Genomic DNA, 19,379 nt, shown 5'->3' with positions numbered 1-19,379 from the left:
AGATGTATCATACCAATCAGAAATGAATATGAAAACTTACGTTGTTGTTAACTCTCTTCCTTTCTCTGCTACTATGTAACCCCTCGTTGTTTTAATAAAAGTGGACCAGTATTTCCTCCTTGGTTGAGAGAGCAGCTAATACCAACATAGTGTGCCTAGTGTCATTTCTTTACCGCCTGGCACTCAGCCTAATTAATTAGGACGACAACAGTTACCCAGGATTATTGGTCAATTAGTCATAAACACGGCTCTGACCTTATCACAAGTTCTAGAAAATGCCTTTAACCCCTTCCCGACATTCGCCATAATAGTATGGCGCTGCTGGGAAGGGCTTCCCGCAAACCGCCGTACTATTAGTGCGGATGCATGGTGCGCACACAGAAACTGTGTGCGCACCATGCACAGCGGGTGTCAGCCGTAATACACGGCTGACAATGCCCCGTAACACCCGCGGTCGGAACCGGGTCCGATCGCGGGTGTTAACCCCTGAGATGCCGGTGATCAACATGACCGCCGGCACCTCCGGGGTTTCGTTCTAAAATTGTGCCGATCGGCACCCCCCGCGCCGGTTTCGGGGGGTGCCGGTGTTTGTAGGGGGCAGCCCGGGGTCTGATCAGTGACCCCTGGGTCTGCCCCTTCACTTACCCCGTCCTCGCACCTGGCTGATCCTGCCGTAAATGAAGCTGTCAGCCTGTGCGTCTACACAGGCTGACAGCTTCCTCCACACTGCAATACACGTGTAACACGTGTATTGCAGCGTATCTCTATTGAAGCAGTGATCAGCCGATCACTGCTTCAATCCCCCATGGAGACAGAAAAAAAAAGTTGGACAAAAGTAAAAATAAAAAAGTTTAAATAAGTTTAAAATAAAATAGAAATAAATAAAGCCCCAAAAATCCAATTTTCCCCATATAAAATGTTTTATTATGTAAAATAAAGAAAAATAGAAAAAACATTACATATTTGGTATCGCCGCGTCCATAATAACCTGAACAATAAAATTAAAACATTATTTAACCCGAACGGTGAATGTCGTAAAAAAAAAACGTAGAAAACCGCACAAAATAATGATTATTCACCACCTTTCCCTTACAAAATGTTCAATAAAAAGTAATCAAATGGTCAGATGAAAACCAAAATGGTACCAATAAAAAGAAGAGGTCTTCCCGCAAAAAATAAGCCCTCAACTAGCTCTGTCTAGCGAAAAATAAAAACGTTATGCCTTTCAGAAGATGGCGATGCAAAAATAATTGATTTTTTTCCCTGAATTGAATTCTATTCTGCACAAATAGCAACGCATAAAAAAATCATATAAATGAGATATCACCGTAACCGTACCGACCCGCAGAATAAAGGTAACATGTTACTTATGCTGTACGCTGCACGGGAAAAAAAATAAATGCTAAAAAGCAATGCCAGAATTGATGTTTCCTTTTACATCCCACCCAGAAAGAGTTAATAAAATGTAGTCAATAAGTTACACGCCCCAAAATGGTGGCATTGAAAAGTACATCTAATACCGTAAACACCAAGCCCTCATATGGCCACATTGCCAGAAAATAAAAATAAAAATCTACCTTGTACAATGTTAAGACAAAAACCCCAAAAGTCGCCAAATCATTAGGACATAAGTGGCTGCGACTAGAAGGAAATGTGTAAGCGGTGCGAGTGTTTTCAGGGGACACCCCATATTTACAGCTTATGAGAGAGAATACACCAGCACTGATCCCCCAGAATGCCCCTCTTCCCCGTCCGCGTCATAGGAGCTGGTGGGAAAATAGAATAGGATTTAGTGTACCCAATTTACTCCACACAGCTTACATATTCACTTCGGAGTTACTAATGCTCACTACATCACTTGATAAATTCTTTGAGGGGTGCGGTTTTCAAAATGGGGTCACTTTCTAGAGATTTCCACTGTTTTGACTCCTCAAGGGCTTTGTAAATGCGATATGGTTCCTGAAACTGATCACAGCCAGATCTGCCCTCTAAAAGCTCTTTGGCGCGCCTTCCCTCCTGCGTCTCGCTGTGCGTCCATATATTAGTTTACACCCACAAGTGGGGTACTATGGTAGTCGGGAGAACTTGCCTAACAAATTGTAGGATGCGTTTTCTCCTTTAACCCCTTGTGAATGTGCAAATTCTAGGGCTAAACGAAAATATTAGTAAAATAAATTCAAATCTGAAAATTTCACCTCCATTTTGTATTAATTCCTGTTAAGCACTTATAGGGTTAAATTACTAGGTATATGTTGTTTTGGCTTATTTAAGGGGTGCAGTTTTGAAAATGGGGTGATTTATGGGGGGCTTTAATACAAGGGTCTTTCAAAATGCCTTCATAACTGGATTAGGCCCTTTAAAAAATGGGTTTTGGAAATTTCTTGAAAATTCTGAATATTGTTGTTTCACTTGTAAATCTTATAATGTCCGTAAAAAGTAAAAGGGCTCCTAAAGTTTGATGCTGACTAGAGATGAGCGAACAGTGTTCTATCGAACTCATGTTCGATCGGATATTAGGCTGTTCGGCATGTTCGAATCGAATCGAACACCGCGTGGTAAAGTGCGCCATTACTCGATTCCCCTCCCACCTTCCCTGGCGCCTTTTTTGCTCCAATAACAGCACAGGGGAGGTGGGACAGGAACTACGACACCGGTGACGTTGAAAAAAGTAGGCAAAACCCATTGGCTGCCGAAAACATGTGACCTCTAATTTAAAAGAACAGCGCCGCCCAGCTTCGCGTCATTCTGAGCTTGCAATTCACCGAGGACGGAGGTTTCCGTCCAGTTAGCTAGGGGTTAGATTCTGGGTAGGCAGGGACAGGCTAGGATAGGAAGGAGAAGACAACCACAACAGCTCTTATAAGAGCTAAATTCCAGGGAGAAGCTTGTCAGTGTAACGTGGCACTGACGGGCTCAATCGCCGCAACCCAGCTTTCCCAGGATCCTGAATGGAATACACTGTCAGTGTATTCCCGTATACCCGATATATACCCCCGATACCCGTTCCAACGGTGTGCCCCCCCACCTTCACCCCAGAAATACCCTGCAAGTCCCCTAGCAATAGAATTGGGGCTATATACACCCACTATTTTTGCTACTGCCATATAGTGCCATTGTCTCACTGGGAATTCAAAGAATATATTGGGCTTACATATAACTTAAATTCCAGGGAGAAGCTTGTCAGTGTAACGTGGCACTGACGGGCTCAATCGCCGCAACCCAGCTTTCCCAGGATCCTGAATGGAACACACTGACAGTGTATTCCCGTATACCCCATATATACACCCCAAATCCCCGTTCCAACGGTGTGCCCCCCCACCTTCACCTCAGAAATACCCTGCAAGTCCCCTAGCAATAGAATTGGGGCTATATACACCCACAATTTTTGCTACTGGTATACAGTGCCATTGTCTCACTGGGAATTCAAAGAATATATGGGGGTTATGTGCACCCACAATTTTTAATACTGCTATACAGTGCCATTGTCTGACTGGGAATTCAAAGAATATATGGGGGTTATGTGCACCCACAATTTTTAATACTGGTATATAGTGCCATTGTCTGACTGGGAATTCAAAGAATATATGGGGGTTACGTGCACCCACAATTTTTAATACTGGTATACAGTGCCATTGTCTGACTGGGAATTCAAAGAATATATGGGGGTTACGTGCACCCACAATTTTTAATACTGCTATACAGTGCCATTGTCTGACTGGGAATTCAAAGAATATATGGGGGTTATGTGCACCCACAATTTTTACTACTGGTATACAGTGCCATTGTCTGACTGGGAATTCAAAGAATATATGGGGGTTATGTGCACCCACAATTTTTAATACTGGTATATAGTGCCATTGTCTGACTGGGAATTCAAAGAATATATTGGGGTGACGTGCACCCACAATTTTTGCTACTGCTATACAGTTCCATTGTCTGACTGGGAATTCAAAGAATATATGGGGGTTATGTGCACCCACAATTTTTAATACTGGTATATAGTGCCATTGTCTGACTGGGAATTCAAAGAATATATGGGGGTTATGTGCACCCACAATTTTTAATACTGGTATACAGTGCCATTGTCTGACTGGGAATTCAAAGAATATATGGGGGTTATGTGCACCCACAATTTTTAATACTGGTATACAGTGCCATTGTCTGACTGGGAATTCAAAGAATATATGGGGGTTATGTGCACCCACAATTTTTACTACTGGTATACAGTGCCATTGTCTAACTGGGAATTCAAAGAATATATTGGGGTGACGTGCACCCACAATTTTTGCTACTGCTATACAGTTCCATTGTCTCACTGGGAATTCAAAGAATATATGGGGGTTATGTGCACCCACAATTTTTAATACTGGTATACAGTGCCATTGTCTGACTGGGAATTCAAAGAATATATGGGGGTTATGTGCACCCACAATTTTTAATACTGGTATACAGTGCCATTGTCTGACTGGGAATTCAAAGAATATATGGGGGTTATGTGCACCCACAATTTTTACTACTGGTATACAGTGCCATTGTCGAACTGGGAATTCAAAGAATATATTGGGGTGACGTGCACCCACAATTTTTGCTACTGCTATACAGTTCCATTGTCTGACTGGGAATTCAAAGAATATATGGGGGTTATGTGCACCCACAATTTTTAATACTGGTATACAGTGCCATTGTCTGACTGGGAATTCAAAGAATATATGGGGGTTATGTGCACCCACAATTTTTAATACTGGTATATAGTGCCATTGTCTGACTGGGAATTCAAAGAATATATGGGGGTTACGTGCACCCACAATTTTTAATACTGCTATACAGTGCCATTGTCTGACTGGGAATTCAAAGAATATATGGGGGTTATGTGCACCCACAATTTTTAATACTGGTATACAGTGCCATTGTCTGACTGGGAATTCAAAGAATATATGGGGGTTATGTGCACCCACAATTTTTAATACTGGTATACAGTGCCATTGTCTAACTGGGAATTCAAAGAATATATTGGGGTGACGTGCACCCACAATTTTTGCTACTGCTATACAGTTCCATTGTCTCACTGGGAATTCAAAGAATATATGGGGGTTATGTGCACCCACAATTTTTAATACTGGTATACAGTGCCATTGTCTGACTGGGAATTCAAAGAATATATGGGGGTTACGTGCACCCACAATTTTTAATACTGCTATACAGTTCCTTTGTCTGACTGGGAATTCAAAGAATATGTGGGGGTTATGTGCACCCACAATTTTTAATACTGGTATACAGTGCCATTGTCTGACTGGGAATTCAAAGAATATATGGGGGTTATGTGCACCCACAATTTTTAATACTGGTATACAGTGCCATTGTCTGACTGGGAATTCAAAGAATATATGGGGGTTATGTGCACCCACAATTTTTAATACTGGTATACAGTGCCATTGTCTCACTGGGAATTCCACAAATAATTTGGGGATTCATTCACCCTACATCTCAGGCTCTTGCCATATTCACCCAGGTTGTCAGTGCTGCACCAGCTCGTTCCCAGACAGCTCGGCCCGAAAAACGCGTTACCTATATAGAGGATTTGGACAATGAAGACAACATGTTCTAAATCTAATGTCTGCACCTTCTCCAGAATTAAAATAAAGGCAGCGTTTAACTTTCAAATAGCACTGCACAAAGGAAGAGCTTATCAGCTTGTCTCATGACATGCTACTGAAAAGTTTCATTTGTGTATCTTAATGTAAATATAGTTGTATAAGCTTTTTGGGTTTTAGGCACTGCCAAGTTATTTATTACCACCCGCTCCCTTATAATGATGATGACGCCAAAGTCACTGTGGGTGTTCAGAGCTCACAGCTTTGGGTGACATTTGTCTTGCTCTCTGTCGGTACCAGCTGTCTTTTTGGATACCGTAAAGTTATGTTGACTTTATTAACAGCTATAGAAGCTTTAGCCAGGTTGTGACGGTGTGTAACCCTAACAACACTAAGTGGGATACACATTAATAGTCAGTCTATGTACGCTAAACGTATCACTGAAGTAATTTTTTTTCCCTCTCCCCTAATATAAGAAAGGAACAGACATTAGACCTAGACCGGGGTTCGAGGCTTGAAAAAATCCAGTATTATTTGTTCTTCATGATGTGAAATATGTGTTGAAAAGCAACCCAAGATGAAGTCAGCCATGTGTGCCAGTGTGTTACTTGGCATGCCTTTGCTGGCCCCAACTGTAAGGGTCACTCTCCATTTCCTCCATTTTCCACTCCCCTTCACACCATTTGTGGTGAAGCAATGGGATGCACTGAAGTGCACCCTCTAGCCTCGTGTGGGATAGGGACATCAGATGCCACTCCAACCCCCTCGTCTTCCTCCGCCAGCCAACGGTGCGAAGATGAGAGGAGTGTGCTCTGAATGTTTTCTGCCTAGCAGAGGCTAGTTCTCACTTACGAAAATGGCCCCACTTTGACCTGTATATCAGGCACAATGGTGTAGGTTTCAAAGAAACATGGCACCAACAAGTTGGAAAACGTGGGCCATGCGTGGACCGTGTTTGAGTCTGGCAAGCTCCAGATCTGCTACCAGGTTCCAGCCATTATCACAGGCGCAAAAATGCCAGGCCCCAGGTGTAGCAGGGAAAAAAAAATGCCATCTCAGCCAGGATGGCATCCCTGACCTCGGAGGCACTGTGCTGTCTGTCCCCCAAGCTGATCAGTTTCAGCACGGCCTACTGACATCTCCCCATGCCAGTGTTACAGTGTTTTCCGCTAGTAGCTGGGGTGGAGGTTGCAGCTTCGTAGGGTTTCAGTCTACTCCTGCCATGAATTTTGGCCTGGGAGAGGAGATAGGCCACCCCAGTTTGCACCCGGGGAACAGACTCCACCACATTCACCCTGCCTGTCATTAAAGATAAGCACTGCAGCATCCCTGACCACAGGCGCTTGTCCATGTGTCGGTGGTCAAGTGGACCTTGCAGCAAAGCGCAGAGCTCTGGGCCCGACTGATGTTATGGGACACATGCAGGCGCAAGGCAGAGACAGCACACCAAGAGAAGTAGTAACGGCTAGGCCCAGCATAGGGAGGTGCCCCAGCTGCCATCTGCTGACGGAAGGCCTGGGTCTCCAGAAGCATAAACAAACACCAACATCTCCAGGGCCAGCAGTTTATCGATGAGGCTGTTACAGGCTTGGGCATGGGGGTGGGTTGTATTGTACTTCTGCCTGCAATGAAAAGCTTGGGAAATGTGGAGTGGCTGGGAAGAGGCGCATGATGGTGCAGGCCAAAAGGGCGCATGAGGGTGAACTCCCCAATGTGTCAGAGATAGGTGTGTAGGTGTCCTTGCATCATATACTTGCACCATATTTGGCTTTGGAAGTTAATTTTGTGCCAAAAAGTGGTTAAGACAGCGATCCCTCAGCTACTCCCGTTACACTGTCTATTGAAGTTACCATCTGTGGAAGTGGACCACCATTTCTAAGATCCCAAAGGAAGCAGGCAAGAGATGTGCAGTTCAGAAAAAAAGATGAGAAAATAAGTTTAGGCTGTAGAGCACAGAGGGATCGGAGAGGACAGAGCTGGTGTCGGCCAGGTATTCCCACAACATGCGCCTATACTTGTCCCTCCTGGTGACACTAGGCCCCTGAGTGGCAGTAATTTGTCCAGGGGGGCCATTAACGTGTTCCAGACCTAGGAATAAGTCTTCCAACAGGGTAGAGTTTTGCATGCCTTTGCTTCTACCCACTGTTTTTGCTGCTTAGCTTCCCTCCACATCTACTCTGCTTTCACCCCTAAACATCACCCCAGTTTATGCCTTTGCTTCTACCCAGGTTTTTTGTTGATTTAGCTTCCCTCTACATCTACACTGCTTTAGCCCCTAGACATCACCCCTGTCCATGTGGGGTCGGTGGCCTCGTCATCCACCAACTCCTCTTCCAATTGCGCACTGCCCCCTTACTGCAAACCGCACATGACCACAGCTTGCCTTGATGGACCCCACTTAGGTCCAGACAAGTCGGTGGCGGGTCCAAAACCCCAAAATTGGAAGGAAATGGCAGATGCTGCAGTATTTCTAACACCTGTTCCTGGTGCTCGGGCCTGGTCTGTGTTGTACCCTGCACCCTGCTTAACGCATCTGCCATATCCGAAGTTGTGCTGAGCGCATGCTAATGTTTCGTGTCCAGTGCAATGGATGGGATGGGATTTCACATAAGTCTGCCACCCATGGCCACTCATGGTTGAGCAACTGAGGGAGTTGACTTTGACGAACCCGAGGGTTTTGGAGTTGGAACTACATCAAAGGTCTGTGCTGCTCACACACTCTGCTCAACACATGATATGTTTAGTGCCAGCAGTGTGGAGACGTCGCACAACAGCCGTTGTTCCAGCAGGTACAGGCGTTGTAGGAGTGCATAGAGGCTAGCAGCGGCAACTATACACTTTAAAAACTATCCGCACAAGCGCCACACTTTCACCAGTAGCTCAGGAACATTGGGGTACCTTTTTCAAAAGATTAGCAGCAATGAGTTAAAAACGTGGCCCAGGCATGGAATATGTTGCAGGCTGCCAAGCTACAGAGCCAATCCCAGGTTACGGCCATTATCACACATGACAACATGCCTGGGCCCAGGTGCAATGGCAAAAACCACATTGCCGTCTCATCGAGGATGGCATGACTCACTTTGTAGGCAGTGTGCTGTCTGGCCCCCAAGCTGATGAGCTTCAGCACGGCCCGCTGACGTCTCCCCACACCAGTGTTGCAGCGTTTCCAGCTCGTAGCTGGGGTCAATTTAACAGCGGAGGAGGGTGGTGTTTCAGCCCTCCTCCCAGGAATGTTGTGTGGGGAGACAAGTCAGGCCACCACATTTTGCGACCCGGTCCACGCCTCAACTACATTCAACCACTGTGCCCAAATTGAAAGGTAGCGTCCCTGTCCGCATGCACTTGTCCATTCGTAACTGGTCACATGGAACTTTAGGGCTAAGCGCTGAATTTAGGGACCGCCTCATGTTTGGGGGAAAGTGCTGGTGTGGACGGCACAGTGCGGTGGCGCAGTAGACACTCTGCCCAAAAAGGGCAGAGTGTCCCCCAGCCGGGATTCCAACATCTCCTGGGCCAGATTTCTTGAGATGAGGCCGTTGAAGCCTTGGGCATGTGGGTGGGTTGCGCTGTACTTTAGCATGAAATGAAAGGCTTGGGAGATGGGGAGTTGCTGGGAAGAGGCGCATGATGGCGCGGGCAAAAGGAGAAATGGCAGGAAAAGGTGAGGATAAGGGTGAACTCCCCAAAGTGTCAGAGGCAGATGTGGAGGTGTCCTGGCTCCTGGTCTGGACTGCAGCGCCAGCCCTGTCAACAGTGGAAGAGGCAGTGGCCGCCAGGCCAAACGACGATTATCCTGCGCTTGCTCTCACCCACTGAGCCCAGGGCTTGCCTTCCAAATGATGGCACCCGCAAGAGGTGGTGAGATTCCTCTCCGCAGATCTCCAAACCATCTTGGACTTGAAAATTGCACTAAATTTGTCATGTAACTGACATGTATATGATGAGTCTATCCATTGTCTGTTCATTTTGGTGAAAGTCAGCCTGTCAGCTGACAGACAGCTGTGCTTGTCAGTGATGATGTCACCGGCTGCTTGTACCCCCAGTTTTTGCTGCTTAGCTTGCCTCCACATCCACACTGCTTTTGCCCCTACACATCACCCCTATCCATGCCTGTGCCTCTAGCCATAAGTCTGCCACCCATGGAAACTCATGGTGCAGAAAGTGAGGGAGCTGACTCTGAGGAACCCTTGGGTTTTGTAGCTGGTACTCCATCAAAGGTCTCTGCTGCTCACACACCCTGCTGAACATACGGTATCTAGGGTTAGAGCGTGTGGTGACCTCGCACAACAGTAGGTGCTTCAGGCAGATGTAGGCCTTGCTGGAGTGTATTGCGGCTAGCTCCAGGTACTGTAGACTTGGGAAAGTGGGTGTCCAAGTGCCGCACTTTCACCCTTAGCTCAGCTAATTTGGGGTATGTTTTTAAAGATCATTGCACCACTACATTGAACATGTGGGCCAGGCATGGAACGTGTTGGAGGCTGGCAAGCTCCAGAGCCCTCCAACAAGCTAAAAACCTGGCCCCAGGGGCAGCGGGGATAAACAAATTGCCATCTCATCCAGGATGGCATCCCTGACCTCAGAGGCAGTGTGCTGTCCGTCTCCCAAGCTGATGAGCTTCAGCCCAGCCTGCTGACGTCTCCCCACACCAGTGTTGCAGCGTTTTCAGCTCGTAGCTGGGGTAAATCTAACAGCGGAGGAGGAGGAGGGTGGTGTTTCAGCCCTCCTCCCAGGAATGTTTTGTGGGGAAACAAGTCAGGAAAATTCTTGAAACGGGAGAGTTTTGCATCTTTGCCCTTGCTGCCTATGGACATCCCTTTGCCTCTAGCCACCATTTTCCCTGCTTTGCTTGCCTCCAAATCCACACTGCTTTTGCCCCTAGACATCACCCCAGTCCATGCCTTAGCTTGTACCCCCAGTTTTTCCTGCTTAGCTTGCCTCCACATCCACACTGCTTTTGCCCCTAGACATCACCCCAGTCCATGCCTTAGCTTGTATCCCCAGTTTTTCCTGCTTAGCTTGCCTCCACATCCACACTGCTTTTGCCCCTAGACATCACCCCAGTCCATGCCTTAGCTTGTACCCCCAGTTTTTCCTGCTTAGCTTGCCTCCACATCCACACTGCTTTTGCCCCTAGACATCATCCCTATCCATGCCTCTTCCCCTAGCCATAACTCTGCCACCCCTGGAAACTCATGGTGCAGAAACTTTGGTTGCTGACTTTGAGGAACCCTTGGGTTTTGTAGATGGAACTCCATCAAAGGTCTGTGCAGCTCACACACCCTGCTCAAGATATGGTATTGTAGGGTTTCAGCGTGTGTGAATGACGGACAACAGCCTGTGTTTGGACAGATGTAGGCCTTGCTAGAGTGTTTTTAGGCTAGCAGCGACTCCTGTGCACTTGCAAAAGTGGGCGCACAAGCGCCGCATTTTCAACAGTAGCTTCGGTACATTTGGGTATGTTTTTAAAAAACTTTGCACCACTAGGTTAGACGTGGGCCAAACATGGAACGTGTTGGAGGCTGGCAAGCTCCAGAGCCGCTACCAGGTTCCAGCCATTATCACAGGCGTAAAAATGCCAGGCCCCAGGTGTAGCAGGGAAAAAAAAATGCCATCTCAGCCAGGATGGCATCCCTGACCTCGGAGGCACTGTGCTGTCTGTCCCCCAAGCTGATGAGCTTCAGCACCGCCTGCTGACGTCTCCCCACACCAGTGTTTTAGCGTTTGCCGCTAGTAGCTGTGGTGGAGGTTGCAGCGTCGTAGGGTTTCAGTCTACTCCTGCCATGAATTTTGGCCTGGGAGAGGAGATAGGCCACCCCAGTTTGCACCCGGGGAACAGACTCCACCACATTCACCCTGCCTGTCATTAAAGATAAGCACTGCAGCATCCCTGACCACAGGCGCTTGTCCAAGTGTCGGTGGTCAAGTGGACCTTGCAGCAAAGCGCGGAACTAAGGGCCCACCTGATGTTGAGTGACACGTGCTGGTGCAAGGCGGGGACGCCACACCGGGAGAAGTTGAGACGGCTAGGGACGGCATAGTGAGGTGCCACAGTTGCCATCAGGTCCGGGAAGGCGGGAGTTTCAACAAGCCGGAACGCCAACCTCTCCTGGGCCAGCAGTTTAGCGATGTTGGCGTTCTAGGCTTGCGTGGGTGGGTGGTTAGCGGTGTATTTCTGCCGGCGCTCCAATGTCTGAGAGATGGTGGGTTGTTGTAAAGAAGCGCCTGATGGTGCCTTTGATGGTGCAGGAGAAGGAGATAAGACAGAAACAGGGGAGGATGAGGGAGAAGTCAACAAAGTGGCGGAGGCAGATGAAGTGATGTCCTGGCTCGTCCTCTGGAGTGCATCGCCAGCACTGTGAGCAGAGGCAGTGGCATGAACGGCGGGCGACGTTTGTCCTGCCGTTGCTGCCTGCCACTGATTCCATTGCTTGGATTCCAAATGACGGTGCATTGAAGTGGTGGACAGGTTGCTCTTCTCAGGGCCCCTACTCGATTTCGAGAGGCAAATTGTGTAGACGACACTATATCTGTCCTCGGCGCATTCCTTGAAAAAACTCTACACCTTCAAGAAACGTGCCCTCGATGGGGGAGTTTTTCTGGGCTGGGTACAAAAGGGAACATCTTCGGACATTCCGGGTCTGGCCTGGCTTCGGCAAAGCAGCTGACCTCTGCCTCTGGACATGTCTCTGCCTCTAGCTACCCTTTTTGGTGCTGCACCTGCCTCAACATCCACACTACTTTCCCAGCTTGACATCTGCCTTGTCCAGGTGGGGTCGGTGTCCTCGTCGTCCACCACCTCCTCTTCCAACTCCTGTCTCGCCTCCTCCTCCTGCACAATGCGCATGTCAACTGGCTGCCCTGACAGCAACTGCGTCTCATCGTCGTCGATGAGGGTGGGTTGCTGGTCATCCGCCACCAAATCGACCGGAGATGGAATGGAGGAGACTCTAGTGTTTGAGCATCTGGACACAGATACTCGTCTGTTAGGTCCGTGGAATCGCGAAATGGAGGGGCAGGTTGCGGTACAGTCAAAGGAAGGGAGAACAGCTCTGGGGAGCAGGGACAGTTGGGGTTATTGTTCTGAGAAGATTGGGAATTTTGGGTGGAAGGAGGACAAGACTGTTGGGTAAGAGGAGGTAGAGGCTGACTGGCTGGCGGACAATGTGCTTTAAGCGTTATCCGACAGCCATTGCAAGACCTGTTCCTGGTTCTCGGGCCTACTAATCTTTGTACCATTCAGCCTAGTTAATGTGGAACTTTTGTGCAAAGCGCAGAACTTAGGGCCCGCCTGATGTTAAGGGACACACGCTGGTACAAGGCTCAACTCACCCTAAGTGCCAAAAACACTGCTGGTGCAAGGCTCTACTCATGCCAAGGGCCTCAATCTCTGCTGGTAGCTCAGCTTAAGGTCATGTAACTTTGTTTGGAAGGGCTCATGTTAAGGGCTAGAAAAGTGAATTTTGGAAGGTCTTACCACATCACACACACACACACACACACACACACACACACTCAAAATGACAGTTAAGGGTGAGGGCTTTTGGAATTCCCATTGCCTATTCCATTTGTGGTTGTCATGGGGAACGTGATTTAAAGGGGTGGTTGTTACTGTTTGTTGAGCTTAAATTGGGGTTTGTGTCCATCCATTTGGGGAGTAAAGAAGGTTTCCAGGTATTTTCCCACTTTGATAGAGGTTTTTTTGAATGTGGAAAGTGTGTAGTTGTTAGGCAGTGATGTTGGGGTAATAGAGGGTCTTTGGTGTGTTAGATGCCCCCAGGCATGCTTCCCCTGCTGTCCCAGTGTCATTCCAGAGGTGTTGGCATCATTTCCTGGGGTGTCATAGTGGACTTGGTGACCCTCCAGACACGGATTTGGGTTTCCCCCTTAACGAGTATCTGTTCCCCATAGACTATAATGGGGTTCGAAACCCGTTCGAACACACGAACATTGAGCGGCTGTTCGAATCGAATTTCGAACCTCGAACATTTTAGTGTTCGCTCATCTCTAATGCTGACATAAAGCAGAGATCTGGGACATGAGATTTATGATATAATTTTGGCGGTCTGACTATCTGTATGTAATGTACATCATTTCAAACTTTATAAAATGCATATTTTTCAAAATTTCCACCAAATTTCCAATTTTTTCATAATTAAATACAAAACATATCAACCAAAATTTACCACTAACATGAAGTACAATGTGTTACGAAAAAACAATCTTAAAATCACTTTGGTAAGTTAAAGCGTTCCAAAGTTATTGCCACATAAAGTGACACATGTCAGTTTTGAAAAATCGAGCTTGGTCAGGAAGTCAAAAAGTGCCATCGGCGGGAAGGGGTTAAACTTATCCCTACACATACCCCTACTGTTTCATTTGTAACACTGTTGCATTCTTCTGTAGATAATGTAATGCCACGTATTGACTGACAATATTAAAAGTTACTGATAATAGTGACAATGATATGGGGCCACTGATGAAGGCCATACATTTCTAATATTACAGAAAGCACAGAGCACCTAATAACATATCATGCACTGGACTACTTATAACTCTTTTCCTGTAAAGTGCTAACTATTCTACCTACAATGATATATGAATGTTCCCTACATCAAAGTTGACAATTGGATTCTCCAGTTCTGATGTCAATAATGTTTCTGTATTGTATTCCGTCTATAAACAGTTGCACATTTTGACATTTCTTTTGCCACTGCTACAAATATTTTAATTATGATGCCTGTATTGAAACATTAACAAAGAAAGGTTGCACATTGAAGGTTAAAAACATTCCTATATTTTTAAAGTTCTAGAAATATAATTTTTGTTATTTTTTCAGGTTCAATTGAGTTGAAGTTAAGTGATATGGTGCGCGGAGCCAAAACATCTTCACAGTGCACCATCAAACTGGCCAAAGATAAAGCCACCCCGCGCTTCTCTATCTTTAGAAACAAGCGCATGCGAGGGTGGTGGCCTTTTGTAAAACTCAGAAGTGAAGAAGATGAAGAGAGAGAAGAACGAGAGGCCAAGGATAAAAAAAAGAAAAAGAAGAGAAAAAAAGTAAACCTGGAGGATGTGCAGTACACTGATACAAGTGGAAATATATACATCCTGGCTGTAAGTAAAGTGATGGAGAATGGAGAAGAAATGTATCTATTTTATATTAACCATATAGAAGAAATAATATGCAAATTAGTTGTTGGAGGAATGAGGACATTTCCATCTCTCCAAAATGGTAAGTAGCAACGCCCTCATTACTCCAAAGAGCTCATTTGCATATGATATGCTGGTTCTGGTGACCCTAACCTATCTATCTGCAAGGCTGGGGTGATATGCTGGGGTCTGGTGTCAGACTCCCTTTAAGAGCATAGAGGATGCTGGACACATCTTACAGATCTCCCCACTGTTCACTTTCTGGTTCTTACCGGGTTCCCCACTGATGTTTATTTCCAGGTCCCACCTCCATACACAGCAAACATCTGCTTGGCTGATCACTGACTGGTGTTGTTTAAACTAATAATAATAATCTTTATATAGCGCTTAGATATTCCAATGCACTGTGATAATTCAGATGGAAATGTGCAGAGAAAGCTGAAGGAATCTGCTTGTGGGTGCTTCCACAAGATGTAAGGGCTTACACCGGAGGTTTTTTTTAAATACTCCCGATCAGCCTGCTGCTGATCCACTACCAAGACATACATTCCCACTGTCACTCATTGCTATTACTAATTCCCCCACCTCTGCCTGGTTTCATACTCGTTCTGCCGTTCTCCTGCTGCACCAGAGTTTGATTATGGCGATGAGCTGTATCATCAGTATGAAAGTCCCAGCACAATAAGACAGCAGTGGCACGTATAGGAGATCAGGGAGGAGTACAATCAGATCGCACTTATTGTGTACTGATTGTCTTCCCTTCCCCTTTCTGATCTGTAAATGCTGGAGCACCACTACTCTCTTGCTACATCAGGACTTTGCAAATCTATAGCTGGCTGTGTACTGCAAAGGGTGGTCTTAATTGTGTATCTGTTCCTTGCATATGTCCCTGACTCTATGAATCCCAGAGAAGTGGACACTGCAATATTCCTTTAATGCAATCATCTTAGCAGTTCTTCTAAAACATGGAATAGCTTACCTTCTGTTCACACCACATGTAGATTTTATAAAGATATCCATTTTACTTTTCTAAAAGATAAAAGAAAAATAATGTGTTTATAACCATTTTATGGAATAAAAAAGTGATCTAGTGCTTGGCTGCACACTAAAATACAAAGCGGCAGCTTTACATATGCCTAGCCATAGTTCCACGTGGGGATTGCTCTTCTGCAGGAAGGCTGATAGATGATGTGAGGCAATAGCAATACATCAACTGCAGGGGACAGGAGATGGCCTGTAGGATCTATCAGTGTCATTGTCACCGTGCATGTAAAGACTTCTGCTCTGCAAGGAGTCAGGAACATTCTCGCAGATACAATAACTTATAATTCAGAGAGCTGGGAAATGCCCTGAATTCACAAATCCTGATCTCGCTATGGCAGTCACTAACTTGTTTTACTCAATGGACACTACTGTATGTAAAATCTTAATATTTTCATAAATTCATTGTGGTTTGGTTATAGGGAAAAGTTGAGGCTGAATTTCAGTTGCTGACAGTAGAAGAGGCAGAAAAGAGCCCCGTGGGATTGGGACGCAAAGAACCAGAACCTCTGGAGAAGCCGAAGTAAGACATCATTTGGGGTTTTCCTTCTGAAATGTTTTCTTACCCATTCCCCCCCTATATTACTTGTGGTGGTACTCTGTGGAAAACATATTTTAATCCTGTCACTATTAAATTATAAAACTATTTTCATCCTTCAAATTGCAACGCTCAACTGATTCCGGTGCAGTTGGTACTTTTTCTCTAGCCCACACCATTTATGTGCAATTATTTTTGATCATTTCAGCACTATTATGCTCTCTATTGTCAGATGGGCGGTCCTGGGCTGGAGCAGAAAGACAGGAACCTCCCACCTGGCAGTAGAGCGCGTAATAGTACTAAAATTAACAGAAATAATGCTCAGGAATGGTGTCTGCTAGAAAAAAATTCCATCAGTGCCAGAATCAATGGAGAGATGACTATTGAATTATGCTGAAGGAGTTGGTGTTGGTGGTGAAAGGTCCTCTCTTAAAAGACCACCCCTTATCCAGACCAGATTTAGAGTCTTTCCTGTGAATGTGTGTATTTCCCAGCCGAACTACAGCTCCTTTACACTAAACTCAAAGCATCATAATGATGTATGGTACTGTGAGCTTCAGGACTAGACTTACCACTGCGCTACTGTCCTACATAGACAACATCATGTGAACGTAGGACAATGGAAGCATTGTAAATCCGAATGATGCAAGTTAAAGAGAACCTGCCAGGTCAATTTGGGACACTGAACCACCAACCCATCAATAAACCTTTATACTTGCCTAGAGATGAGTCCGTTGAGTCTGATCGGAATCACCTCTAGTGCTTCTTCCATCTGCGCAGTTCTTCAGTGAAGCTGAGGACATACACCACGGCTTCACTACTCATGTTCCAGGTGTACTTCAACTGCTCTATGCAAGGAGTACAGCGGCAAGGTGAGTATAAAGGTTTTTTTATTTGTGGTGCGGATATGCATGGCTTCATAAGAGGGTGATTTGGGACACCAAACCACCCACAGGTACTTATGGACCAATGTAAACTCTGGCGCAGATGTGAACAAAGCCTTAGAAGCATAGAAAACTTAAGTAATATAGTAAGTACATAACTTGCACTGATCATCTGTAGGGGTGAGCATTTAACTGCACATGTGGCTGAAATTTTGGAATATACTTTAGTGTTTTGCCTACGTGGTCTTCAGTGCAGTAAATGTGACTTTTTTCCATGTAAACTGACTTTGTTGCCATTTCACTATTGAATTTTTTAATGATTCACTTATTTCTAATCCTCTGGTTACATTCTATATTATATCCAGTTTCCTAGATCAAAGTCAGCACAAAGGCCCAAATTTATTATCTAAGCTGCGCCAAATATTTAGGTGGTCCATTGTAACAGCAATCAAAATATAGGTCATGTTCCATTTTTACCAGTTTTTACGGATCCCTCCATACACTAAAATGCATGACGGATATGTAAAAACAGGTCCCCTCGGGAGAAAAATGACCATACATAGATTTCCCACGTCTATTTTCCACAAGGGTTATGTGAACGTAGCCTAACTTGACTTTTTTTGTTTTTGATGGCTTTTGTTGTGAGGTATCACGGTGAAGCAAGTTATCAGATTCAAGTTAAAGGGATTCTACCATTAAAACTTTTTTTTTTGTGGATAAGACATTGGAATAGCCTTAAGAAAGGCTATTCGTCTCTTATCTTTAGACGTGGTCTCTGCCGCGCCGTTCCTCAGAAATACCAGTTTTTACCGGTATGCAAATGAGTTCACTTGCAGCGATGGGGGCGGGCCCCAGCACTCAAACAGAGATGAGGGCATCCCCACCGCTGCCAAAGAAGTGTCTCTAAGCGCTGCCTCCTTCTTCGTCCGCCGCATCATGTTCAATGTCTTCTTCTGGCGCAGGCTCGTAACCTAGCAGAGCAGAGCAGACTGCGCAGGCGCACAGGTCATGGGAAAATGGCCGCTAACAATACTGTGCAAGCGGCCATTTTCCCATGACCTGTGCACCTGCGCAGTGTGCTCTGCTCTGCTAGAACTTACGAGCCTGCGCCAGAAGACATTGAATATGTCCACACAAAAAAAATGTTTTATGGTAGAATCCCTTTAAGGATGACTACATCTCTATACATAGTACGTTTGAATGTCCCATTATTGATTTGTTTTCTTAAACATACATATTTTCATTTTGCAGCCGTCCTAAAACATCATTCAACTGGTTTGTGAACCCGCTGAAAACCTTTGTCTTCTTCATCTGGAAGAAATATAAGAAGTACATCATTGCTCTGGTTATCATCGCTATTCTCGCCGTATTCTTATTCCTCATTCTGTACACCATGCCAGGATACATCAGTCAGAAGATTTTTAATGGATAGATATTACTAATGTAATTCTTATTGTCATTTATCTGGCTATAAACTGTATATAATGCTTTATTATTTTATGTAAAGGTGATGAGTGCCAGCTATTCACATTATCACACTGTATCAGAGGAGCGCAACATGAATTATTAATATACAAATTATGTCTTGAGATTGGTATGCAGCCTAATATACCACTTATATTGCCAATATTGGTACTGGCTGATCTGCAATACCAAGCACAACCACTATACACTGTATTGCGCTGTGCCTGTTAAATAGTGATGAGGACACAATGTTCATCTGAATGCTGCTTGTTCCAGAAAACCACTTGTAGTAATCCACAAGCACTTTAAAGCTGACCATTCACATTACATAGCTGTTGGCTGACCATTATTCCTCCTGACTTCCCCATACATATGCATGCTCAGCTTATCCAAGTGTGCATGTGTCCTGAATTAGGAAGAGAAGTAATCCACCTCTGGTGACACCCTTAAGAACAAAAGGTGATGCTAAAATCCAGTTGCCCAATTCTTCTTGAACTGATGATGTTGGCATGACCGGACAACCATCTGATGTGTATGAGGGTCTTCAGGCTTTCCCCTGATTGCGGATGTTGAGGGACTAGGGGCCTCCACACACATCAGGTGGTCCGCTATTCTCTTGATGTGAGATGGCTGTCATTGTCATACATAATGCATTTGTTAAGTCAGTCATTTACACACGTGAACATGACACAAGAAAGTACTAATAAAAAG

At 45.4% G+C, this 19,379-nt stretch overlaps 1 protein-coding gene across 1 annotated transcript in view; it reads left to right on the top strand.

The window, feature by feature from the left end:
• The window catches only part of LOC142208842 (fer-1-like protein 4), a 113,866-nt gene extending 95,230 nt beyond the window's left edge, over window positions 1–18,636 (top strand). Inside the window, exons 43-45 of the mRNA XM_075277597.1 lie at window positions 14,428–14,705; window positions 16,205–16,305; window positions 18,456–18,636. Of these exons, the coding sequence (XP_075133698.1) occupies window positions 14,428–14,705; window positions 16,205–16,305; window positions 18,456–18,636 (560 nt within the window). The remainder of the gene's footprint in view (window positions 1–14,427; window positions 14,706–16,204; window positions 16,306–18,455) is intronic.
• Window positions 18,637–19,379: the final 743 nt, after the last annotated feature.

The sequence above is a fragment of the Leptodactylus fuscus genome, chromosome 6 (genome assembly GCF_031893055.1).
Source record: "Leptodactylus fuscus isolate aLepFus1 chromosome 6, aLepFus1.hap2, whole genome shotgun sequence".
Taxonomy (NCBI): Eukaryota; Metazoa; Chordata; class Amphibia; order Anura; family Leptodactylidae; genus Leptodactylus; species Leptodactylus fuscus.
Note: the sequence above shows the minus strand (reverse complement) of the source record. Positions and strands in the feature narration are given on the sequence as shown.